Source organism: Microtus oregoni, unplaced genomic scaffold (genome assembly GCF_018167655.1).
Source record: "Microtus oregoni isolate MIOR12 unplaced genomic scaffold, Mior012 000021F_ref0000039, whole genome shotgun sequence".
NCBI lineage: Eukaryota > Metazoa > Chordata > Mammalia > Rodentia > Cricetidae > Microtus > Microtus oregoni.
Window position 1 is genome coordinate 22,421,537 of NW_024543080.1, and position 26,137 is coordinate 22,447,673.

At 44.0% G+C, this 26,137-nt stretch overlaps 1 protein-coding gene across 7 annotated transcripts in view; it reads left to right on the plus strand.

Moving 5' to 3' along the window:
- The window catches only part of Fryl (FRY like transcription coactivator), a 231,706-nt gene that overhangs the window by 153,180 nt on the left and 52,389 nt on the right, over positions 1-26,137 (plus strand). For all 7 annotated transcript variants that reach the window (XM_041671629.1, XM_041671631.1, XM_041671624.1 and 4 more), the window contains 17 exons: positions 119-251; positions 3,271-3,378; positions 7,736-7,973; positions 9,032-9,217; positions 9,489-9,575; positions 10,805-11,073; positions 11,701-11,914; positions 12,753-12,877; positions 13,591-13,648; positions 15,053-15,144; positions 17,720-17,892; positions 20,234-20,394; positions 20,955-21,065; positions 22,049-22,203; positions 22,615-22,714; positions 23,667-23,835; positions 25,798-26,057. In XM_041671629.1, coding sequence (XP_041527563.1) covers positions 119-251; positions 3,271-3,378; positions 7,736-7,973; positions 9,032-9,217; positions 9,489-9,575; positions 10,805-11,073; positions 11,701-11,914; positions 12,753-12,877; positions 13,591-13,648; positions 15,053-15,144; positions 17,720-17,892; positions 20,234-20,394; positions 20,955-21,065; positions 22,049-22,203; positions 22,615-22,714; positions 23,667-23,835; positions 25,798-26,057 — 2,639 coding nt within the window. The remainder of the gene's footprint in view (positions 1-118; positions 252-3,270; positions 3,379-7,735; positions 7,974-9,031; positions 9,218-9,488; positions 9,576-10,804; positions 11,074-11,700; positions 11,915-12,752; positions 12,878-13,590; positions 13,649-15,052; positions 15,145-17,719; positions 17,893-20,233; positions 20,395-20,954; positions 21,066-22,048; positions 22,204-22,614; positions 22,715-23,666; positions 23,836-25,797; positions 26,058-26,137) is intronic.

The following is a 26,137-nucleotide window of genomic DNA, read 5'->3' on the forward strand; positions in this document are numbered from 1 at the left end:
GCGTCTTCTAATGTGATAGCAGCAAGTGCTCTTCATTGAGAAATTGATGGGTTGTTATTACAGTCGGCCATCTCAGTGTGAGTTTCTGACGTTATTGTGCCTGTGCTTTCTTTCTCAGGAATGTCAGTTTATTATCCTCAAGTAAGAAAAGCATTAGACAGCATTCTTCGACATTTGGACAAAGAGGTTGGGAGACCCATGTGTATGACCAGTGTGCAGATGTCCAACAAGGAGCCTGAAGACATGATTACGTATGTACTAAATATGTGCTCTTTCGCTATCTTTGTTTACACAGGAATGTACATGTCAGTGGCTGGTCCTTATTTACCCGTTTTTGTACATTTTCTCCTGGACTTCTCACATGTGGCCCTTTGCTGTAGCTTTAAATTCAGAGATTCCTTCCACAAGCTCCACTTAGTTGTTTTATGTGATGCCGAATTAGTGCAGATAATGAAAGTCCAGCAATGAACCCTACTTTCATTTATCACATGAATGATTCTCGCTCACCACAGATAGGTATATTACTGACTTAAGTCTAACAAATGGTTCCACATACATATTCCTGCTTTGATAGAAAAGAAAGGGCCAGGAGTCCTTCCAATCTGGGCTCCTGTGTTTCTGTCTAGGAACCAGAGGACACAGAGGGAGCAATGTGTGGGCAGCCCTTTAGAAACAGACCCGTTTCACACCCCAGCCCCATGCTTGTGAGTTTTCGTTCATCGTTTTTTCTCTGCATTGTTAGGAACTTCCTTTCCATGGGGTGGCATGTTTTATGATAGCCATGTCTCTTGTTTGCTAGCAAGCTTCAATATTTTCTATAAGGCAGATTTTGGATGTAAATGCAGTTTGAGATAGGTGCACTGTAGGTCTTAGAATAACCCATCGGATATTTTCTCTCTGGGATTATTTAATCTATGGCCATCTTACACTGCTGTGATGTAGTTGCCTGAGAGCTTTCAGATGTGAAGGTTTTGTGTGCTTGACTTCCTCCCAGACATCTTCCCCCTTTTCACCACAAGTACTCTTGCATTAGTGTCAACAAGTTTACATCCAGTTCCTCCCATGGTCTTGTGAGAGCCTCAAGTGACTAAAGTGTCTGTCCACTGGTCAGCTTGCTATTCTGTGGCTCCTTTTATGTTTTAGTTTGGTGTTCTCTTCCCATGATCTTTAACTTTAGACTAACAATAGGCTTTTACTGACTAAGGGAGATATGAGATGGAAACAATTTATGACTTAGAGGTCTCGGAGACTGCCCAGAACTCCTGGACGTCACACTGAGGCCAGAAAGTGTATCTGAGAAAAGGGTGTAAGGCTGGCATCTGTGGGGGCCAGAGTGTTGCCGAAACAAATGCCCCACGTGGTGCCCTAAATTGTCATGTTTCAAAGAAGCAGCCACAAGTTCCAGGTCACACTATGACTGACAAACAGCCACTGTGGCATGTCTGCCTGCTGCATTTGGGCACGGTGGTCCAAGGGCCAGTCAAGCTGTATCTAGCTGGTCCCACATGGACTGGTAACACCCAAATGAATCACATCCATACCTGATGGTGAGAGATCATCAGGGATCTCGAGACATAGCCTCACATTTAGAGAAGATTCTGGGACAACATGAAATTGTAAGAATTTGCCAAGTTTTTTTTTTTTCTTCTCCATTTTCATCTTTGTTGACCCTAGCCTCTCTTCTTTGTCCACTTTTACAAATGTCACATTTTGGGGACAGGCATACCTCATGGAGTTACACACTTGACCGTGGTTATGAACTAGTTAGCAGGTGCACACTGAGGAGTCAACAACAGTTTTGAAAGGCTTGGTGTGCCTGGCTACCCATCTGGGTGTGCATCTGTGGTTTATCCAGGGCCTTGCAGACCAGAGAGCACGTGTACCGTTATTGCTGACGTTCAGTAGCTGCACCTTAAGCCACATCTAAGGGATTTGTGTTGTTCATCTTGTGGTCACTCTGATCCATGCTTTGTATAGCCATACACAGTGACAACTGTGTAAATATCTCTATAACAGAGACTGACCCGAAGTCTTAGAACCTTTCGATTCGTTTCTGCCTGGAGATTACTGCTGGGCAGCTAGAAACCAATGAGGATGTAGGAAAAGCTAGAGACTTTCCTTTAAACACAGATCAGATTGAAAGCCGGTGCCAGTGAGCAATCGGTTAGGCATTTAAAGTAAATTAGTAAAAAGCTTTAGGAAACTGTGCTGCAGGTGGTGAGAGTGTAGCTCAGTGGTAGAGCCCCTGTCTCGCCTGAATGAGGCAGTAGATTTGTCCCTTAGCATCCTCCCCATCATAGACACATATATAGTAAAATTAAATTATATTAAACATTTGCTGTTCAGGAGAGCCCAGGATTTTAAAACATCAGTGCCTTTAAACAACATGAAACCTAAACCTTTGCACATGTGTGTATCACAAGAGAACAGGAAGAAACTATATGGATACTGACATTTGAGAACATCTGCTAGTAAAACTAAATAATTTTAGATATTTAATAATATCAACACTATATTAGTTACTCGTCTTGCTACTGTGACAAAATACCCGACCAAAGCAACTCGAGGACGGAAAGGGTTATCTGAGTTCACAGCTTTAGAGCATGGGTCCAAACTACGAGCACACCTCACAGAGTTAACATCCTTGACCGTGGGCATGAACTCGGTGGTAGGTGCACACTGAGGAGTAGTTGGGAGGTTGTGGCAGCAGGAACTCGAGACAACCAGTCACGTGGCATTCACAGTCCAGAAGCAGAGTAAGTGTTTTTCTTAACTTGCTTTCTCTTTTCTGTTTAGTCAAGGGCCCTAGGCCATTGGAATAGTGCCTCCTCCATTCACAATGTGTCTTCCTACCTCAATTAAGCCAGTGTAGGTAATCTCTCAAGGCATGCCCCGAGCCTGTTGTCCCTCCTGATGCTACGTCCTGTGAAGTTAACGTGTTAACCAGCACACAGCTAGTTATAATAGTAACTAGTATTTAATATGTTTGTAGATAGCTAAGTTCAAATTAAATAAAATCGTAAGTACTTGAAATTATTAAGTTGGTACTTCATTAATTATTTGCTATCATTTCCCTGAATGGTCTCCATCCTTCCACTTACACGTTGGTGGAACTAGCGGCTGGGTCCATATGAATTTGTATGTGCCTCCTTTCTACTGGAACCATTAGCTTTGGCTCCCATCTTTGGCAACATATTTGCTAAATGGATTTTTCTAACCCACGTGATACGCTTCTTACTCTGTTTTGGGTTTTTGTGATACATTTTTCAGGGGGGAAAGAAAACCCAAAATCGATTTGTTTAGAACATGTATCGCTGCGATTCCAAGGCTGATTCCTGATGGCATGAGCAGAACTGACCTCATTGAGTTGTTAGCAAGGTAAGTTACATCACTGTCTTGCTGACTTCAACACAGAGGTGGCAGCAGGTACAGTTTTGAGCTATCTGATTTACTTTTTTTCCCCCTTTTTCCTATTTACTCTATTAACTCTCATCTTTTATTGCCCCCTCTCAAAATTGTAACTTCTAACGTTCTTCCACATCTCCCCTAGTCCCTATTTTCCAGTTTCCTGTCAAGTCATAGTTCATTGATCTTTATGATAAATATCCCTTGCATACGGGTCTCATTGATGTTTACTTCTGTGGTCATTCAGCATCTGAGATTTTGTGACTATTGTGTGATTTTTTTTTTTTTACTCTTTTGCCTTTGGGGGGAGCCCACAACCAGCTCCCAAATAAATCACACATGGAGGCTTATAGTTATGAATGTCCAGTCTTAGCTCGGCTTGTTTCTTGCCAGCTTGACTACCGTTTCCTTCTGGACTTGTATCTTTCTTACTTCTGGTTACTTTTCTTTGCTTCTTTCTCCATGATTTGCTGTGTAGCTGGGTGGCTGACCCCTGATGTCCTCCTCTCCTTGTTCTCTTGCTTGCTCCCCCTTTTCTCCTCGTTTCTCCTATTTATTCTCTCTGCTTGCGAGCCCTGCCTATCCTTGTTCCTGCCTCACTATTGGCCGTTCAACGCTTTATTAGACCATCAGGCGTTTTAGACAGGCAAGGAATCACAGCTTCACAGAGTTAAACAAATGCAGCGTAAACAAAAGCAGCGGAACTTAAAATAATACTCCCCAACAGGTGAGCAAAACCCACTTAAGATTTTTTGTTCTAGGAGAGCCTCCCAAGTTTAAGTATTCGCATCCCCACGAGGCACAGTGTAGTTCTCTTAACGTGAATTAAGAGCATAGCTTGCTTAAATGATGTTTCCTAGCCTAATTCCAAGGTGAATTAGGGGCTCTACTGTGTGTACGCCATAGGGGATCGTGCAGTTAGGGGTCGGCACACTGTCTCCACGAAAGACCAGACGGTGACTGTTCCAAGGCTTTGCGGATCATGCCGTAGTCCAGTGGTTCCCAACCCCTCTTGTGGGGGTTGAACGATCCTTTCCCAGGGGTCACCTACAACCATCGGAAAACAGATATTTACATTATGGTTCATACCAATAGCAAAATTACAGTTATGAAATAGCAACAAAAGTAAGTTTACAATTGGGTCCCCGCAGCATGCGGAACTGCATGAGAGGGTCGCAGCGTCAGGAAGGTGAGACGCACTGCCGTAGTCTCCCTCTTGTCTGCATTCTCCCTGTAGCATGACAGGAGTGAACATGACCAGGCATCTGCCTGGAATTAGCCCAGAACCGCAGTTGGCTAGCCACACCCTAGTGGGAAGCCAGGCAAAGCGACTGTTCCCGGCCGTGAGTGCTCAGCTGTATTGAAAAATGTTTACTGGTTGCTGGGCACTCACCGAATTGTGTAAATAGTGACTGTTTCAACAGCGACCTGTTCCAGCCCTGGGTGGGGACATCTGGCATTTCACAGGCAGGCCGCACCCCCTCGAGTGCTGGGACTAGGGATGGAGTGGTATTTGTCTCCTGGAGGAATGTAGGAGACAGAGGGGCTTATCTGGAACTGCACCTTTCCTTAACCCCTCCCTCCTAGTCAGCCTCGGCAGTGTTGTTCTTGGCACCGAATTCAGCCTGAAGTCTCGTGCACAGTAGACAAGTACCAGACAGCAGCTGAGCTGCATCCCGACCCCTTTCTCTAGCAGACATCATGCATATGTGCATTCATCCGACCCCTTTCTCTAGCAGACATCATGCATACGGGCATTCATGTGCTTCATTTTGTATCAGGGTCTCATCTCACTACACTGTCCAGGGTGGCCCTCATCTCCATCGTGCCAGGCAGGCCTGAACCTGGGAATCCTCCTGCCGCAGTCTCTGGAATTTGACGTTTATGCCAATAGCTCAGCTCTCTTTTAAGTTTATCCTGATTAGATGTGCATGTGTCTGATGGGGGTGCACGTGCCATGGCACAGGTGTAGAGTTCAGAAGACAACTTGGTAATTGGAGCTGTTCCCCGGCTCCCACCTTTGTGTAGTCCCCGCCCTCCGAGCCTTCTTCCAGCCCTTCTCTCTTAATTTTTGCCATATATCATATTGCACAGCTATATGCTGTGTGTTGCTACTGACCTACCTCGCAGCACTAAGTCAGAGGCAGGAGAATTAGAAATTGGAAGCTAGACTGAGTTACATCATGAGACCCTGTCTCCAAACTAAACTAAACTAAACCCAGAGTTTAGCAGAATTGGAAAGTTGGGTCCCCATTAGGACCCTAAAGGGTTAATTGCAGCCTTCCTCCTGAGGAGAAGAGAGAGCAGTTACTGTCAAATCTGTTCTCACTGGTCCCTTCTTGACCTACTTCTCTGTGAAGGCGATCCCACAAGATGAGCATCCTGTGCGGCGCTCTCACCTCCCCCAGAATGAAGCCTCACCTGAGAGGACGAGGCCCTGGAGGAGGGGAAGAGCCTGCTTCTGAGCAGTGAGCAGCAGTGGGATTGCTGCTGCTGCTGCTTTACTCCTTCCCCTGCAGCTGCCATTTTTAATTAATTTCCCTCCATGACTAGAAAGAGTCTTGAATATGCTGGTTTGGAATTAGAATGTCTGACTCTTCCTTACTCCAAAATGAGGGAAACCAACGAAGAAACAACAAGAAAGGGCATGTCGTAAGTTTATATCCTCTGCGGACTCCCTAAGGAAAGATAACCCCTGACTTTAATCAGCCAGGGCTCCTTGTCATCTCCTCGGCACAGGGAGTCATTAACTCGGGCACATCCATCCCCAGTTACGCTGACTGGTGTGCGATACTCAGTCGCAGATTGAAAGGCTGTGGAAGTCACTAGCGCGGAAAGCAGTGTCACTCTGTTTTCCGCAGTATGTGCCTTTGGTGTACACCACCGAAGGCGGCACACTGGGCTCGGGAGGTGTAGTCCCACCGTACCTGCTGCAGCTGCTGCGTGGCTTGCTTCTGAAATCTGTGCAGCTGCAACGGATGTCTCTTTAGCTTCTCCGCCAGCTGAAGGCTGGCTTAGCGAAGACCAGATCCGAGCTGAGCAGACTGTGACACCTCCCTTCTGAACCACATAACACGCCCTCTCTCACTGTGGCTGACTCTGTCCTTCCATGCGTGCACGGAGCGTGTGTTTTCTAACTCTCTGTTCCTTTGAGTCATTTCTAACTTCAATGCATTCGCTTGCGTTGTCAGCCACTGAAATAATCCTCAGCTCTAGGTCAGGAGCTTGTGTTCATGTGGTGGCTTGCGTCACAGCTTCAGAACTACAACCCCTTTTAATTTTATATATCGTTTTCTCATGTTTTTTTTGTTAAAATTCTGTAACTAAAATTATGATCATTGTATTGAAGTCTTTAAAAAGTAATTTAACGGGCCGGGCCGTGGTGGCGCACGCCTTTAATCCCAGCACTCGGGAGGCAGAGGCAGGCGGATCTCTGTGAGTTCGAGACCAGCCTGGTCTACAGAGATCGTTCCAGGACAGGCTCCAAAACCACAGAGAAACCCTGTCTCGAAAAACCAAAAAAAAAAAAAGTAATTTAACTTTTTAAAATGTAATTAATACGTTCTGATTTATTGAGCCCTAGCTCTATGGGGCCTGCTGGGCTGTTGCGCCATTGTTTTATTTTCAAAGTGTAGACCTTTTCTTTTTTTTTTTTTTTTTCTTTTTTCGAGACAGGGTTTCTCTGTGGCTTTGGAGCCTACCCTGGAACTAGCTCTGTAGACCAGGCTGGTCTCGAACTCACAGAGATCCGCCTGCCTCTGCCTCTCGAGTGCTGGGATTAAAGGCGTGCGCCACCATCACCCGGCTAGACCTTTTCTTATGTTACTCCTAAAGTTGCTTCCACTTTCACCCTCAGGAATTATTTGTTTATTCTGTCTAGATCATTACCTCTGTGATGAGCTATTTATGTTCATTTACTGCTAGGATCCTGTGTAGTTGGACAAATTTTTTATTGATTACAGGAGAGCACTATAAAGTATGTTAAGCATGGACGAAGTTTGAAATGGATTTCTGTTGTCATCTGTATTTCTACACAGCAGCCTGTCATTTAAATTCAAGACTTCCTATCCTGAACTTTAGCAAAAACATCACTGATCATGGATACATTCATATGAAATTTAAACTATAGACTAACATAGAAAGAGCGATTATAGGATGGCAAAGTGAACATGAGCCCCATCTTCATGTCCTCAGAGAGCATTTGAAGAGATGCTTCGAGTATCTTTAGGTTTTAGAGCAGAGGTTTGTGCCCAGGTATCTTGGCTGTAAGGGTTCCTGACGACACCGTGTTTTGTTCCGAGGCTTGCTAACGGGATTCTGTTCTTGGTAGGCTCACGGTCCACATGGACGAAGAACTGCGGGCGCTGGCTTTCAACACCCTGCAGGCACTAATGCTTGATTTTCCAGACTGGCGGGAGGACGTGCTCTCCGGATTTGTGTATTTTATTGTTCGTGAAGTGACTGATGTCCACCCCACTCTTCTTGATAACGCTGTAAAGATGTTGGTACAATTAATAAACCAGTGGAAACAGGCAGCTCAGATGTATAACAAGACCCAAGACTCCCAGGTACCACTCGCTCTCACACCGTCACTTTGTGTGTGATCCGTAGTGAATGACCAATGTGACACCAATTGACACAGATTGACTCTCTCAAGCTCTGCAGTCGTTACTAGTTGGAATGACCTTCTGTTGGTGGCAATCCCTTGTGCCTTACTTTGTACCCTCTCGTGTGTTGGAAACCAAGTGCTTGTATCTAACCTTTCGCCTCCTTCATTTGGTAACAGGTTATGTTTTATCGAGCATAGGGTTTGTACGGTCATTCTGACATGAAGGTGTTTCAAAGCTTACATATGAAACCTTTGTTAGTCTGTCGCTTGGGTTGATTGTTTCAGCAAAGGGACCAGTTTCTTAAATGCACAGGTGTACACCTGGTTGCTTTATAACACTGAAAACACCGTAGAACCCTGGAAGCTCAGAGTTGGACCCTCCAAGCTGCCTGGGGGCCTTTATGAGCCTAGAAATCCCACACTGAGCACAGGTGATGCCATTGTGCCTTAGATACGGAGCCTGCACTTACATATGAAAGACGCAGTCCAGTCTCTCGGTTCCCATCAGTAAACGCTGTACTGAGAGTGTCGAGGTGATGGTTGCAAGGTCACAAGGGCATCAAGCCAGTCCATCGGGCACATCCTATTTAGACTGCTATTTTCTTTTGTGCTAGTATGGATCAACTGAACTCTGAACCTCATTCCGCCTACAAGGGCCTTACCCCCGATATATACACCAAGAACTGCTATTACTTTTTATTCTCAGATCGGGTCTCACTAAGTTGCCCCAAGTTGGCTTTGAACTCACTCTGTATCCCAAGCTGCCCTGAAACTTGTGGCCTTCTTGCTTCAACCTCCTGAGTGTCTGGGAGGACAGGCTTCTGCCACCAGCCCCAGCCCACAGTGTCGCATTGTTATGAAGTGAATGCCATTGAAATCCCTTGGGCCGAGGCAACCCTGTTATCAGAATGCTTGTAATATGCTTTACTGGTTACTGTCTCTCTTCCAAATTCATCCATCCTTTTAAAGGTTGTTTTTAAACTTGCTTTTTTTTTTTTTTTTTTTTTTTAAATCAAGCATGGTATCGCCAATGGAGGTCCTCACCCCCCTCCTCTGGAAAGGAACCCGTATTCCACTGTGTTCCATGTGGTCGAAGGCTTTGCCCTGGTCATCCTCTGTAGCAGCCGGCCCACCACCAGAAGGCTAGCTGTCAGTGTCCTTAGAGAAATCCGGGCTTTATTTGCACTTTTGGAAGTTCCTAAGGTAAGGTTTAGTCATCTCGTGAACGTGTTTGAGACTGTCCTGCTGCCCGTCTGTGGGGTTCGTGTAGCATGTACTCCTTTACGTAGCCTACTTTACCGCTGCATGCTGGAGCGGGCCTACTGCAAACCCGCCCTACCCCCCCACCCCACCTGACCCTGCTCCCTAGTTCTTCACAAGAGCGTTAACTTGGACTCTGCTCAGCTTCGCTTCCTGTTGCCTGCTTTGCTTATGCACTCCTCGCTTGTTCAGACGCACGGTCTCTCTTTTACAGGGTGATGATGAGTTAGCCATCGACGTGATGGACAGGCTGAGCCCATCCATTCTCGAGAGCTTCATCCATCTCACAGGGGCCGATCAGGTAACCGCAGGAGTCTCTGCTCCCCAACAAATGCAGTGAGTTAGACTGTATTTCTCATGCAGATAAAGGGTTAAAGTGACACGTGTTTATCCTCTGACTAGTTCTTGTTGCCGTAAAAATCAGTTTCTCGTTGTAAAATTCTAGCCTTTCCGATCTAAGACCTTTCCCTTAAATGTAACGTCACTGGACCATGGTCTGCTGCTGACTGGTTACAAACATAGGAGGAAATACTCTGTAACCAAAGGGAAGAGATACGCTCGGCTTTTTCAGTCAATATTTTTATTTTCTTTATGAAATTAAGTAAATAGTATGTTAAAATGTAGAGAAACATTTTATCAGCAAAATTATTACAAAAAAACCTGATGGTAAAAATGTCTTTACTTTTTTTCTCCTCTAGCCCCACCCCTCTTCTCCCTTTCCCTCTCCTCTGTTTTCTGAGCTTGGGATAGAACCCAGGACCACATCCGGTCTGACTCAGGCAGACTTCTTTTAGTCTTATGGAGTGTCAGTAGAGTTGGGTGGGAAGTCAAGTTAATACTCCAAGGTTGATTATAGAAATGACTCTGAAATTTACTACTTGCATTTTAATTCTCCTATTTTGGAATACATGGATGGAAGATTTATTTGCATTCTGCTCAACACCTGGTTCTTATAACTCATCTGTTATACACAACCACAGGCAGGCAATAATAAAATTTTATATGCCTAAGGCATGATTTAAAATGTATACAATTAAAAGAATTGTTTTATCATTAACTATGTATTATGGTAACAAATAGAGTAATAAATGACTTATAATAATGCCTTAAACAGTGCTTAATGAGTAAAATGAAAAAGTATTATTTTTTTAACATTAATTTCTTTAATAGTCTGAATGTTAAGGAAAAAATATTTGTTTTTATACCTTAGAATGTGAGTCTGCTCACATTCCAGGCTGTTCCATTTCATCGGAATGAAAGTTAATGGTTTTTGTTTCATTTCTAAAAAGAGTTCCGTGGACCCATGAAAGTTGAGTATCCACATAGGAATTACTTAAGTTGTGGATGTCAGCCTTCTTGGTCCACACAGCCTTTTGAGAATAATGAAACTCATGGGAATATCAAAAATTCACCACATCCTCCTGCCTACTTACCTTCCAGAAAACCCTGATCTAGTACACCCAAAGCACCTCAGATATAAAAACTTGGAAAGCTGCTCAAATATATGATAAGCACTTGCTCTCTTTCTAGACTACTTTGCTGTATTGCCCCAGCTCGGTAGATCTGCAAACATTAGCCGAGTGGAACTCTTCTCCCATCAGCCACCAGTTTGATGTGATCAGCCCCTCACACATTTGGATATTTGCACATGTGACCCAAGGCCAAGACCCATGGATTATAAGTCTCTCCAGTTTTCTAAAGCAAGAAAACCTTCCTAAACACTGCTCTACAGCCGTAAGCTACGCGTGGATGTTTGCGTACACAAGGCTGCAGCTGTTGTCCCCCCAGGTTGATGTAAAGTAAGTCCTTTGCATAGGGGGTATTTTTAAAAGGATAGCCTGCTTTCGAGAGGCATGCTTTTGGAAAGTGACAGACACTGGAAATTCTGTAAGTCGCTATGCTACATTGCTATCTTGTGAAGGAGGGAGAGTGATGAAGAATGTAGCGTAGACTCACAGATACCTATTTTATCTGTTCTATCTTAGAGGCGAGGCTTCATTCATTTCTCCCTTTGATCCCTCCAGAAAGTCTGAGTGCTTGCAATAAAAACTCTATGATAACCATCGCCTTTAAATTAGTAGACAACTTGGCATTAGTTACATGAAAACTTTCTAAATGCCTCTGCCCTTAATAGTTGCTGAGGAGCGAATAGTCACTGTTATTTTTTTTAGGGCCGCTAGCACTTGGCCCAGGCCACAGCACGTGGTCACTGAACCACCCATGTGAGCTGCAGGATGAATTGGATTTGGTGGGGGTTATTGATAAGGAAGACATAGTTGGAAGGATGACAGTGTGATAATTGGAATGAATATAAACAAAATGAATATTTTCAAATAAAATATTTGAAAAATAAAATAGATATTATTTAAACAAAACATGTGATTTCTGCTCGTATGTGTTTGTTTGTTTGTTTGTTTGTTTTTTAGTAGCCCCATCAATGCAAAGAAGGTAAATGCCACCACGAGCAGTGACTCCTACATTGGCCTGTGGAGAAACTACCTGATTCTCTGCTGCAGTGCAGCAGCCTCCCCGTCCCCCTCCCCGTCCCCCTCGTCCTCGGCATCCACAGGCCCCATGAGATGCTCTCCTCCCGAGACGCTGGCGTCCACCCCTGACAGTGGCTACAGTATCGATGCCAAGGTGTGTCTTCCTCACCTTCTGTCCCAGTGACTGTACGAGAGGACGCGTTAAATTCCTTCTCGTGGAAAACAAAATAGAGAGGTTGAAGATTATATCGCTCGTGTGTCTCAGAAAATTCTTTTGTTTTTGTGGACTCCTGGTTAGAATTAGGGACAGAGATTTTCTACTGGGCAAAATTGACCTTGTACATAAAAATAGCATACTGAAAATTTTAAAGTGTTTCCAACAGGAATCATTCATCATTCATTTCTTGGATTTATGAGACAGGTCTCACATATAACCCCGGGCTGGCTTAGGACTTACCATGCTGGCTCAAACTTCCGGCAATCCTCTTGTCTCAGCTGCCTCAGTACTGAGATTACAGAGTGAATCATCATCTAAGTTATCAAATGCTTGTACAAAAATTGCCTAAGTCACACAGTGACATGACGGATATTAGAAAGATCCGATAAATAGATTTTATGATAGGACAGAAGACGCCTGGTGTGCTTGAAGGAAACCTAAGACAAGGGTGTCAGAATTCTGTTTTTCTTAGGTTTATGGATCAAAAGATAGAAAGTGTCTGATGGATGCATGGACCGTTATGTGATGGTGAACAGACAGACATGTTCAGTGAACAAACGTGCAGGGCGCCACGGGACAAGCCAAGCTTTTCTAGGTTGTCTGTGCTGAGAGTTTAGTTTTGAAGTGGCATTTGTTTACCCCCAAAAATGTCATTTACTCAATTGCCCTTGACCAAAGATGGTTAAATGGCAAGTTATTTGGTTGGATATCTAATTGTAAGCAGCAATTCTGTTTTTTTTTTTTTGTTGTTGTTTTTTTGGTTTTTGTCCTTCAGATTATCGGCATCCCCTCCCCATCGGCCCTGTTTAAGCACATAGTTCCAATGATGCGCTCTGAGAGCATGGAGGTCACAGAGTCCCTTGTTCTTGGTCTTGGCAGGACCAATCCAGGAGCCTTTAGGTAATCCTCTTCTTCATTCTTCTATGCACTAGAGGAACAAGTGTGTTCATAAGAGGGGTGGGGTGGGGTGGGCTAGAGGCCTTGGCTCGCAGCTGCACGCCAGCCCTGGCTTCTCTACTGGGTCCCTGTATTCTAGCCTTCTCTTGTCTATACTGAGCAAATTAAAGCTTTATCTTCTCCACAAACTTGTTCTCCTGAAGTCAGCTCTTTTATATAAATGATCAAATCATGGTGAATTTTCTCAGTCCTATGCAATGAGCACATTTTCGATTTAAATCAGCATAAGCCAGGTTCTGTGTATTCTTCAGTTAGTACAAAGACTGGTCCTGCAAAGAGCCGTGTGTGTTAATCATTTGCCTTTGGGCTAGCCTGCTGCCTGGCAGGATGTTACTGACCCATCAGTAGTGTAAAAGGAAGGAGAGCATTTTACACATGAGCGTGCTTCACCTCCATAAAATACACGCAGTTCACAAAACGCTGGAATAAAAATATTGGTGATACTTTTCTCTACAAACAGAGAAGCTTATATGCCATGCTTTGCAGTTTCTGAGGGTTTAATTAGAAGACTGTTTTATAATCAAAACAAAGCTTTAAGAACTGTTGAAAACAGTAGGCTTAGGGTTAGGACTTGTCAGTTTCTAGTTTTTGTATATGTTTGCAAATTCTGCCTACTTAGCTGTGAGTGAAACTAATACGTGCTGTTTTTCCTTTAGGGAACTAATAGAGGAGCTACATCCCATAATTAAAGAAGCACTTGAAAGACGACCAGAGGTAAGCAGTTGTGCAGATTCCCACCATTGGACACTCGTGCAGTGGACATTGTCCTGGTGTATGCTAAGTAGTATACCATAGGGCAGAGATTAAGATGTAACAGGTTGATGTGTTTTGTTGTTATATGGGTTTTGTTTTTGTTTGTTCGCTTTCTTGCTTGCTTTTGCTTTCTAGTAGCCCAGCATTGCCTGGAACTTACTATGTAAACTAGGCTAGCCTCAAGCTCAAGAAATCCATCTGTCTGAGCCTCCCGAGTTCTGGGATTAAAAGCACAAGCCCATGCCCAGCTACCTGGTGTATTTTAAACTTGACGTTTTCCTGTGCAGATTCTCTCTCCTGCCCAGGACAACACATGCAGGAACCCAGGGTCAAAAGCAGTTGGAAAGTCACTGTAGCAGCGGGGAGAGCAGGGCACAGGATCTGTAGAGTTCCAGGGTTTCTGAGAGTGGCCACCCAGTAATTGCTTTCAGCTTTTCCAGCCCCACTTTCCCTGGCTGGAGAGGGGACTGCCGCTGCCCTTAAAGAGACCGTTGAAGCCACACCCCCTCTGGTCACAGGGTATGATGGCTATGTGTGGGTTCCTTTTGAGAGTCTGCAGCTACAACGTCCTTGAGGATGGTTAGGAAGCTGTTTATGTCACAGTGGGTTTCTGTAAACTCTAGAAAGACCCCCAAGGGAGCAGGAAACACGACTTGGCAAATGAACTTGCTTCCGGAGGGCAGAAAGATGGGTGGGAATGTGGAAATGAAAGATTAAGAAAAATGTCTTAATTTTTTAATTTCTCTGGCTTAAGAAAATGACTTTTGTAAATGAGAGACGGTGGAGGGAAAGTGTTGCAGGGCACTGCTGTTTCCCATTTGGCTTACTATTGGGGTCAGCACCCTGGTAGTTTAACCCTGGGTCATTCATCCCATAACGGGCAATGTTTCCTTTGCTTTTATGCGTACTTTTTGTTGCAAAAATGAATTAGGTAGGAGGCAGGCATGAGCAAAACCCTAGGTTTTTAATCTGCCAGGGTTGTTTGCTCTGCCTCGCTTTCTGAGTCTTAGGGATTCCTTGTGACTCTGATGAGACGACATTGATTAGTTGTTCTGAAATCAGCAGGTCGACAGATCACCCAGGAGTAACTGTAGGATGTTATTTCTGCTACACATACGGGGGGGAATCTGCTGATAAAATGTCGTGTGGTTTTGTTTGGCTCTTTAATTTCTCACCGTCCACACACCTGGCCCTTTGAGACCATAGCCGGCAGCATCCTCAGCATCCACACTGAGATGCGGTAACCGTGATGGGCCCGCATCTCTTCCTAGCATCCACACTGTTGACTTTCCAAATCACCTCGGCAGTTCCCCATGAATTTCCCCCAGTGTTTCCCTAATCCACATCTCTGTATGTTTGGAGCAGAATATGAAACGGCGCAGGCGTCGAGACATTTTACGAGTACAACTGGTACGGATCTTTGAACTGCTGGCGGATGCTGGTGTCATTAGTCACAGGTCGGTATGGGATTCTGACTTTCAAAACTCCTTGAAATACGTGAAAACAGAAAAGTACCGTTGCAACAAAAATACCTGTCTAATACACATGTCAACATCTGTAAATACTTACCCACTAAAGAGGCATCCAATACATGAACCACCAGCCAGAAATTATGTACCATCGGAAGCAGAGGCAGGATTGCCATGAGTTTGAGGCTAGCCTGAGCTATAGAGTTTCCAAAATAAGAATGGAAAGCCGGGCGGTGGTGGCACACGCCTTTAATCCCAGCACTCGGGAGGCAGAGGCAGGCGGATCTCTGTGAGTTCGAGGCCAGCCTGGTCTACAAGAGCTAGTTCCAGGAGAGGAACCAAAAGCTACGGAGAAACCCTGTCTCGAAAGATAAAAAAAAAAAATTTCAAAATAAGAATGGAAAGAAAGAAAATCTACAATCAGATTGGTCAAAAACTAACTCTAATGTGCCCATGACTTTGATATTTGGTTGGAGCCTTGATTTCTAAGAAAAAGCAATAGTGGTGGCCTTTTCTTGACGGAGTTATAATTTCTTGCCTCATTTTGAAGATAAATATTGTCTGGGCTCGAAAAAAAACCTCACACGTTCAAAGGGTTACTATTAGTGTTATGCAAATTTACTCTGATGAACTGTTTTTAGCCCTGCCAGGAAGATTATGAACCTTCCAGATGTAACTCACAGTTGTTTTCTCCGCCATTCACAAACCATAAATCCTGGAGGCTTTCTTGACACTAGGACCAAGACCCTTGAGGAAAATCCCATTAGCAATGAGTTGAAAGTGAAAGGTTTCCTTAGCAGGGTAATGGTGTCAGCTGACCTTGGAAGGCAAGAAGTAATGGATCTGACCCTGTACACAATAGGTAGCTGGAAAGAAGCTTTGATGGGAGGCATACATCAATAATTGAACAAGCGTAGGAACAGCGTGTGCTAGACAGGAGGCATACGCCGGTAATTGAACAAGCGTAGGGAACAGTGTGTGCTCGTGTTTCTCCTGGTTGTTTCTTAGCGTGCCCAACACCTTTCCGATCTAGCATCGGGAGCTTGTGACAGACTCTCGAAACAGAGCTTTAGTGGAAGAGAATTTAAAGTCGTAGGTTTGCTTTTCTTGTGTGTTGAATGGAAAGCAAAAGAAAAGATATGATTAAAGGCAATCTGGTTGAAATTGTGAAAAATAAGATGGAGGTTTGTGGGCTTGAGAAAACAAGAAGAACGTGGCACACTATGAGCCTTTTTGTGGTCGCTCTTAATGTGGTAGGAGAGAAGGGATGCTCTTTGGATGGTTCTGATTTGGATAACTACCAAATATTTGCATATTGAAAATAAGCTGTGTCCACTACTGAGCGGTAATTGTTTGAAAAGAGACTACTTTGGTTTCTCTGTTTTCTAAGAGAAAGTTAACAGGAGATTGTCACTGCTGTGTGTGTCCTCGCATCCCACATGGTTAAAGATGGGGGACAGTTTGAATGCCAGGGACAGGGACCCCACATGCCTAATGTGCAGGAGCTACTTAGTGGATATTTAAGTGAAGTAATGTTACTTTCTGATGTAGGATGCTGCCCACTAATTGGTCATGATTTGAGGGTAAAGACTCCTGTTGACAGAAGTCGGAATTCAGCCCATCAGTTCATTCAGCACATGTTTTTAGTACAGATGGATATTTTTAATATAGTCTTTGAGATATCTTACTCTTGTTTGTGTGTGATGAGGATTTTTTTAGAAGATATAATTAGTAAAAAAAATTTTTTTACTTTAATAATATTATACAGAAGTTCTTTCCCAATATAATGAGAGCTGGCCCTGCCAAATAGAAACATAATATCCTTTAATTGATATAGCAAGCACTTACTGCTTGCAGGGTCATTTTAGGCATAGTGACTCATGTAGGCTCTTATTGAAACATACTGTCACAGTCCTGGACACGTAACAAAGAGCCGAAGGGACACGACAGGAGTTTAGACTTCCGACTAACAGCCATGGCTGTGGGGTGTACTTCTCTTGCCTCAGTAAGAATCCCAGAGCAGGCTCAGGGCTGCCCCAGGATCTAAAGCAGTCTGAGATCCAGCACTGTGCCCTTGAATTCCCTTTAAATATATTCTTAATAGCACATGTCATCTTAGAAGGCTGGGGATAAGTACCTGGTGGATAAGCAACCCCATTAAAGGTTTGGTATGAAGACCAACAGAGACGGAACACTCCCTGGAACTGGCCTTCCCTTCTACAGTGACGCATCCCCACCCTACCGCCCCCCACAGGCCCGCCAGCTCCTTACCATAATATCTGTGAATGGAGAGCTAGTAATGTTGAGGGTTTTTTTCCACTTGGGTATGAGATCGGGTGGTATAAATTACAATAGCAGTTCCTCGATGAGGAAGCACCAGCTGCTTTTTATATTTAAGGAAGCCAAAATCATATTAATTTCATTTTTGTGTCTTAAAGTGTCGCTCTGCCCCAGCCACACCAGGTTTTCCGGGTGCTCTTCTGATGGTGGCAGTGGGGTTCTTACTTGAGCTGGAATCGAGAGTCACCTTTTCTCTGTGTTTCCTTCTCTTCGGTATTTTCAGTGCGAGCGGTGGCCTTGATAACGAAACGCATTTCCTCAACAACACGTTATTGGAGTATGTAGATTTGACGCGACAGCTTCTGGAAGCAGAGAATGAAAAGGACTCGGACACCCTGAAGGACATCCGATGCCATTTCAGTGCCTTAGTGGCGAACATCATTCAGAATGTTCCGGGTAGGCTTTCAGCTCCTCAAAGCCCTCCGGGATGCTCCGGCCCTTTCTGTGTTCCTCTTGCCTTGGAAGCTGTGTAATTAAGGCAGGAACTTGTGGGAGGCTCAGTAGGGAGAGGCACTTTGTGCCCAGACGGATCATGTGAGTGTCATCTCTGGGACCCACATGGAGGGAGAGAACTGATGGCTGCAGGCTGACCTGTGATCCCCCACACCAACTCTGAGGCATGTTCACACATGTGCATGCGTGTACACACCCACACACACAAATAAATAAATGTAATACTTTTTAAAGCCTCTAACTTGAGACCATCCTGGGAAACTATGTCCGCACAATGTCAATAAATAGCAAGACGGTATTTTTTGTTTTTTTTTTTAACCTTGTGTCAGTAGCTAGAAATCAAGAAGGAATCAACTCTGTAGGGATTTTCAGCCATCAGGACACTGATAAAATTCAGAAGATACCAATTAGAATGAGCTGTTTGGACGAGCTTATGGTAGATACAGTGAGCCTGGAGTGATGCTCAAAGTGATAACTGAGAATAAGATGAATGAGTCACGCCTACACAGTGAAGGAAGAATACAGGTGATGGGTATAAATTAAAGCAAGTGGACGGTGCTACTGATGGCTTCATCTAACAGATGTGCACCTGTGGACGGTGCTACCGATGGCCTCATCTAACAGATGTGCACCTGTGGACAGTGCTACCGATGGCCTCATCTAACAGATGCGTGCCTGTGGACAGTGTTTGCGATAGCCTCATCTAACAGATGCGTGCCTGTGGACAGTGTTTGCGATGGCCTCATCTAACAGATGCGTGCCTGTGGACAGTGTTTGCGATGGCCTCATCTAACAGATGCGTGCCTGAGGACGGTGCTACACCTACACCGATGGCCTCATCTAACAGATGCATGCCTCTTTTTGAGCAGACACTGAGAGGTGTGCTAGGAAGATTTTTTTTTAAATATTTATTTATTATGTATATAGTATTCTTAGTATTCTGCATATATGCCTGCAGGCCAGAAGAGGGCACCAGATCTCATTACAGATGGTTGTGAGCCACAATGTGGTTGCTGGGAATTGAACCAAGGACCTTTGGAAGAGCAAGCAGTGCTCTTAACCACTGAGCCATCTCTTCAGCCCTGTTAGGACGATTGATCTGTACAACTGCTTCAAAAAGTAGTAAATTCTTTCCAAAAAGGCATCTTAAAAGATTACCATAAGCCTTTTGCATGTAGCAAAAGTTGATATTTTTCTCTCTCCGAATACAATGATTTTGTTATTTTAAGTACTATATGCTAACCTTTGGCATGCAATCACATGGATTGTAATTTTTTTTGCAGGCTCTTTTAAGTATATAATTAGGCTTGCTAATTGTAGGCACAGGAGCCTTATTTTGCCCTTTGAAAGGTAAATGCTATTTAAGGGCCAAGAGCGTTTTTCTCCTCTTTATTTTCTGTGTAGCAGAGTGGCTAGTATAAAGATAGATTTAGTTTTGTTACTGTGCACTTTCCCCACAGCTTCCGTCGTGATTTATTGGATGCTGTTGAGTGTCTTAACTCATATTGATCCAGAGAATATTAGGGTCGGTGTGCTGGCTACTTTTATGTCATTGTAACAAAGGTAGAGCCATCTGAAAAGAGGGGACCTCAGTTGAGAAAATGCCTCCCTAAGATCTGGCTGTAGAACGTTTTCGTAATTAGTGATTGATGCCCAGCCCTTTGTGAGCAGTGCTGTCCCTGGGCTGGTGGTCCTGGGTTCTGTAAGAAAGCAGACTGAGCACGCCACGAGGAGCTGTTATATGGGCTGTGTGGAAGGGTGAGTGATGCAAACCCTTTCCTTGTCACTCTCGGTCATGGTGTTTCATCACAGCAATAGGGACCCTGACTTGAAAGGGGCAAGCTCCCCTGCACAAGTAGGTACTGAACCAATTCACAGAGCCCCGCAGGCTTTTGGCACCATCACAGGGCACACAGCAGTCTGCACAAAAGACCTGGAGTAGGTCTGCTCTCCTTTGCTCTCATGTCAAGACAAATGTGTGCTTTCTTTTGCAAGGGATCTCTTCTACTGGGGCAAAAATACAAAATTTGAAGTAGAACTTTCCTAGCCAAAAGCCCTCACTTAGCAATGAATCAAGTGCCTTGTGGTGATGCAGCCATGGAGTTCATGAGGCAGCCAGGAAGAGGCTAGTCCTGACTCCAGCTCCCACCTAGACTCCTTGCAGCATCCACCCGGAAGTTCTAGATGCTTCAAATGCAGCTTCCTCTTCGTATCCTGATGTTGGCATGCACATTAGAATAAATGGACTAGGAATAAATATGTCTCCCCGTTTTTATATTTACAGTGCACCAGAGAAGAAGTATTTTTCCTCAACAAAGCCTTCGTCACAGTCTGTTCATGCTGTTCAGTCACTGGGCAGGCCCCTTTAGCATCATGTTTACGCCCTTGGACAGATACAGCGATAGGAATATGCAAATCAATAGACATCAGTACTGTGCGCTAAAGGTATTTCCATAGATCCCTGATTTCCTTCTCACTATATTAGAGTCTCCTTATGTCATAGCACGAACAGAAAGGGGTTCTTCAGAGCACCTAGAATGCCGGGGTCTGGGTTTGTCTGCCATATAGGAGGTCTAGCTTCCTAAAATACAGCACAAAAGAGTTCCAGAAATCTGTAAGATTTCATCATTGTTTTCCTAAAGGATTAAGGGTACCTGTTTTTGTTTGTATTTAAGTGTTTTTTTCTTTCTCTTGGTCCCCTTGTCTTTACAGTGCATAGTTAATTTGCTGTGATGATAAACTAACCTACTCATAATAAATGCTTCGCTTTTATTCATTTATTTATTTATTTATTTGATTTTCGAGTTACTTCTACGATGGGATACAGCTTCCTGACCGAGTGCTTGCCTAGCATGTCTAAGCCCTAGGGTTTAGCCCCAGAACAACAAAAAAATTACTATTTTATATTTCCTTGTGAAAGGTATTCTGGCTAGATACACATTAGTAAGTGGCAACATTTCGCCTCTTAAATGTGTTAAATGTGGTTCTGATGTTATCGTTTGAAGGCCATGTCTGCTGTGCTGTGCTGTGGCCCTGTCGCAGACAATGTGGGGCTGTCATCAGATGGGTATTTGTACAAATGGCTGGACAACATTCTGGACTCTCTGGATAAGAAGGTAATTCTAACAGGCTCCTGAAGTTTTCTCAGAAATTACCATTGCATTATTTGCAGTTACTGTGTGGACCACTGAAATAAGTCTGCCTTAAAAACAGGATGGAATTATATGCATAAAAAAAAAAATAAGGACTATGGTGATGGCTCCGTGATTGGAGCACTTGCCAGGCAAGTGTAAGGACCCGAGTTCAGATCCCTAGCACCATGTAAACGCCAAGTTGATGGGGCAGCCTGCTCGTAATCCCATTACTCAGAAAGCAACTGGGATTGCCAGAGCAGACTGGACTAACATTATTGGTGAGCTCTGGGCACAACTGAGAGATTTTGCCTTGATGAATAAGCATATGAGATAAAATTAGATAGGATATATCACCTAAGAAAGTTAGAATTCTTATTACTCACATGAATAATTTTAATTTCTCTTTCATGGTATAGGATTAATGTGGGGTCGTATGTATATCTAAATAGGATTCAGTCTAAATAACTAAAATATTAAAGTATTAAAATATTCCATGGAGAAGCTTGGTTTCAGCTCACTGTTTTGACCACTTTTGAGTTAATCCTTCTTTCCTGCCTTCTTCCTCACCCCCATGCCCTGTTATTCAGTTTGCATACCAGCTTCACAATATAAAGTGTGGCTTACCCTTCGCCCTCTGCCCCCAGCACTGAGTTATTGCAAATAATAATAAAACTTGATAAGAATCATTGAGGAGGGCACCATTTATTTTCTTCTGAAAGCTCAGAACCATTGTTCACATTCATCAGTTGCCTTGGGGCGCTGTTGGAAGAGAGCATCAAACTAAAATAGCCTTGCAGGGATATACATTAAAAAAAAGACAGATACACAAGTGATTCCCCGCCCCCAGCAGGTAACTGGGAATTAGTTGATTGGATTGTGTGATGGTGTGCAGTAAATGCATGCTGCATCCTCAACATACACCCTGCTCCTGACTTCCTCTCCCTGTCACTCCTGTCCTTCCCCAGGTTCACCAGTTGGGCTGTGAAGCAGTCACGTTGCTGCTGGAGCTGAACCCAGACCAGAGCAACCTGATGTACTGGGCCGTGGACCGATGCTACACTGGTTCCCGGAGGGTAGCAGCCGGTTGTTTCAAAGCCATCGCCAACGTGTTCCAGAACAGGTACCTAGTTCACACACGCACTCAGGGTACAGTTACAGTTGTTTGTGTGTGTGATGCTACACTGGTTCCCGGAGGGTAGCTGCTGGTTGCTTCAAAGCCATCGCCAACGTGTTCCAGAACAGGTACCTAGTTCACACACGCACTCAGGGTACAGTTACAGTTGTTTGTGGGTCTGTTTTCAAGAGACTCTTTCAGAAATACTAAGAACCCTTTATTTTCTTTCCTTGAACAGTAGTGAAATTTAGTCAATAAAGGATAACAACTCCCCCTCCCCCAAATCTGTTGTCTTTAAAACAGGAAGTCACCTGTAGCCTTAGACGTTCACAGCCTTGCCTGTTGTTTGCCATATCCGTTCACTGATGTGAACATTTCCAAACATTGCTTTTCCTAATGCATGATGTTTATCTTCAGGGATTATCAGTGTGACACGGTGATGCTCCTGAATCTAATACTGTTTAAAGCAGCTGACTCTTCTAGAAGTATCTATGAAGTTGCTATGCAACTCTTACAGGTTCGTGTACAAATTGTGTTTAAAGTCTAACTTTACTCATGATCTGGCAAAGTTGATACATTATTTTTACCATTAATGCATAGTAATATTGGTAGTAAAGGTAGGGTACCAAGTTCTGGTTATTAGTAGAAATACAAGCCAAAGACAATATTGCTGTTTAAATCTTTAATAATATAAAGTGTTCAGAACTGCCCTATAGAGGATTATGTTAGTGTATGTGAATGTATTTTGATACTTAGGATTCACTAATTAGGGCTGGTATATAGGAATGGCTACTTCTGTTTGACAGATGAGAGTTGGGTGGCTGGAGTATTTTTTTGTTTTGAGAATCATCCTTTATGATAGCCTTACTTTTCTTAGATTATCATTATCAAATTTTTAACTGGTTGGTAACAAGGCATCATGCAGTGGTTTTTGAGAAGGCCTTAAAGTGGCGGTGGAGTAGATGCTGATGTTCCCAAAGGCGCTGAGGTGGTACCCATGCTGGACCAGCTAAGGAATTATATCTAATTTCACTCTTTCTAGGAAGAAAAAGGTTAACAGTCACTCGTGCTTCATGTAGTGTAAGCCAAGGGCAGTTTATGGGCTGTCTAGTGATTAGCCAAGAGCTGTTTCCTGGGGCTTTTCCCATGTGCACATATTGTATGCAATTATATTTTTACCTGGAAAAGTGATTAATTTTTTCAAGTCATTGCACAGTGAGTTGCTAAAGCTAATTCAGACTGGGCTGTGTACCAGCGTCATTGATGTTGGATACCTGGGTGCAAATCTTTCTGAACAGTGGCCATCTTCTGCAGGCATTTCAAATACTAGAAACGGGCATAGTGATATAAATGACTATAGATTTAAAAGTGGAATACTGTGTAGGAGAGTTTTTGGCTTTTAATTATAGCTAAACTCTGGAGGAACCCATAAAGAATTGACTGAAGTTGATGGAATTACTTTCCTATAGATCCTGGAACCGAAGATGTTTCGCTATGCTCACAAATTGGAGGTTCAGAGAACGGATGGAGTCCTCAGCCAGCTGTCCCCGCTACCACATCTGTATTCTGTATCTTATTACCAGTTGTCTGAGGAGCTAGCCCGGGCGTATCCAGAGCTCACTCTCGCCATATTCTCAGGTTGCCCAAGGAAATGCTTCCTGTTTCTTTTGCAGTCAGCTATTAAGTGTGTGTGTGTGTGTGTGTGTGTGTGTGTGTGTGTGTGTGTACACATGTACATATATACCTATAAGTGAATGTGCTTGCATGGGAAGGCCAGCAGCTGATGCAAGTCTTTTCCGGAGGCATGTTGACCATTGTTTAGATAGGGCCTCCCTGGTTTCACTAGATGGCCTGGCTCCTCTGTCTGCCTCCTCAGCTTGAAGACTACAGATGGTTCCACTGTGCCCACCTCTTTACCTGGGTTTGGGGTCCACACTCACATCCTGATGTTTCCATGGCTAGCGTTTTACTGACCCAGCCTCCTCCCGGCTCTCAAAGACTATCCTTAGAAAATCCAGAACGTCAGAAATGTGAGGTTGAATCAGAATGTGTCTGAGTTTTTTCTTTAATAAGAACTTAAACTCATCCATCTTGCTTTTTAAATCTGATGACACTGTCTTGCTTTTTAGAAAAAAGAAAAAGAGGGCTTCCTGTACACTTTGGGTTTTCTGTTTTGTTTGTTCACAAAGTGAACCTTGAAGGTTGCTGGCTCACTGGTTCCTCCGTCTCAGCTTGGCCCCTCTCCACAGTGTCTTCCTTGAGTACCTACACCACATCCACCATGTGCCACGTCATGTTCCCCGTTCCCCTCTCAGGAGGGCGTTCACTCTGTTAATGGCAGGCTTCTGTCTGAAACTCATCAGATCCCCTCTGGCTGCTGACTCTACTCTCTGGCATGAAGTCTTCAGTTACGTGGCGGTTCACAGCCACGGATATTGGCTGTCTTCTGTGGCTCTCAGTTCTATCCTGTCTTGGTTTCCCAGGCACTTATCATTTTCTGGATTTTTTTTTTCCCCCTGTCACCTTTAGTGGAGACTTGCCTTCTCTTCATATTGATGTTCCCACACTTCAACCTGAGGTGACTCCATCTCCATGGAAGAGGTCAAGCCTTGATGTGGCCCCAGTTCCTATACACCAAGTTAGGGTGTCTTCATTCAATCTCTTGAGTATCACAACTTGTTTTTCATGCCAAAACTATACAGTTTGTATATAAACGATAGAACAACTCCTTGCAGAGTGTTTGTCTTTGTCTTGAGACGTCATTCTCACGGTGGCCTTGCTCATTTTAAAGACACAGTTCAGAAGTGTCGAGCGTAAAATAGATCTCTAGAGCTCTTTGAGCTTGCAGAGTTGAAACTAGTCCTTATTCAGCGTGTGCCCATTTTCCTGCCCTTCATCACCTCATGGCCACCATTCGGACCGCCTTGTGTTTTTCTAAGTGTGGCTACTCTGGATAGGCAAATGGAATCGTACAGTACTTTGTGTGTGTGGCTAGGGTATTTCACTTAGCTCAGTGTCTTCTGGGCTCCTTCTTATAGCGCAGAATGAGTTTTCCTTCTCTTGTAAGGCTCTGAGAATCCCAGTGTCTATCATCACAGGTCGTTGGCCCATTCTTTCATCTATCTGTCATTTCACTTGCTTCCCTTTTTGTTATGAATACAGATGTGCGAATGTCACTTTTTAGTCTCTGCCTTGAGTTGTTTAAGATATAGACTCCATGGTTGGGTTGCTTGGATGGTAGAGTGGTTCACCATCTTATACTCTTACCAAGAGTATGGAAACATTTATTTAACTGCCTAAGGCGATTTGTATAAGAAATAAGTAGGGCTGGTGATCACACATTTGCAACCCCAGTACCCTGGAGGTGGAGCGCAAGTCCACATTGGCCTACATAAAGAAAAACTATCAGAAAATGAAGGAGGTAGATGCTTTGTGTTAGCTGGTTTTGTGTTTGTTTTTGTTTTAATTATGTTAGGGAGGAGACATTCGTTATATGAAAGACGGCTTTTGTCGTTGGGAAATGAGTGGCATGTGTCTTTCAATTGGCTAAGAAGCACATGGAATGATGTTAGGTCTCCCCTTTGATATCCCTTGAACCAGAGATCAGCCAGCGGATCCAGACGGCTCACCCGGCGGGGCGGCAGGCCATGCTGCATTACCTGCTGCCCTGGATGAACAACATTGAGCTGGTGGATTTCAAGCCTCTGCCCTCAGCAAGGCGGCAGGATGAAGATGAGGATGACTCACTGAAAGACAGAGAGATCATGGTGACAAGCAGACGCTGGCTCCGGGGAGAAGGCTGGGGATCCCCACAGGCCACCGCCATGGTGTTGAACAATCTCATGTATATGACAGCAAAGGTACGGGGGTCAGGAGGATGAAATGTGATTGGGAATTGATGCGAAGATGGCTCCAGGACAGACAGATAAACTCTGTGTAT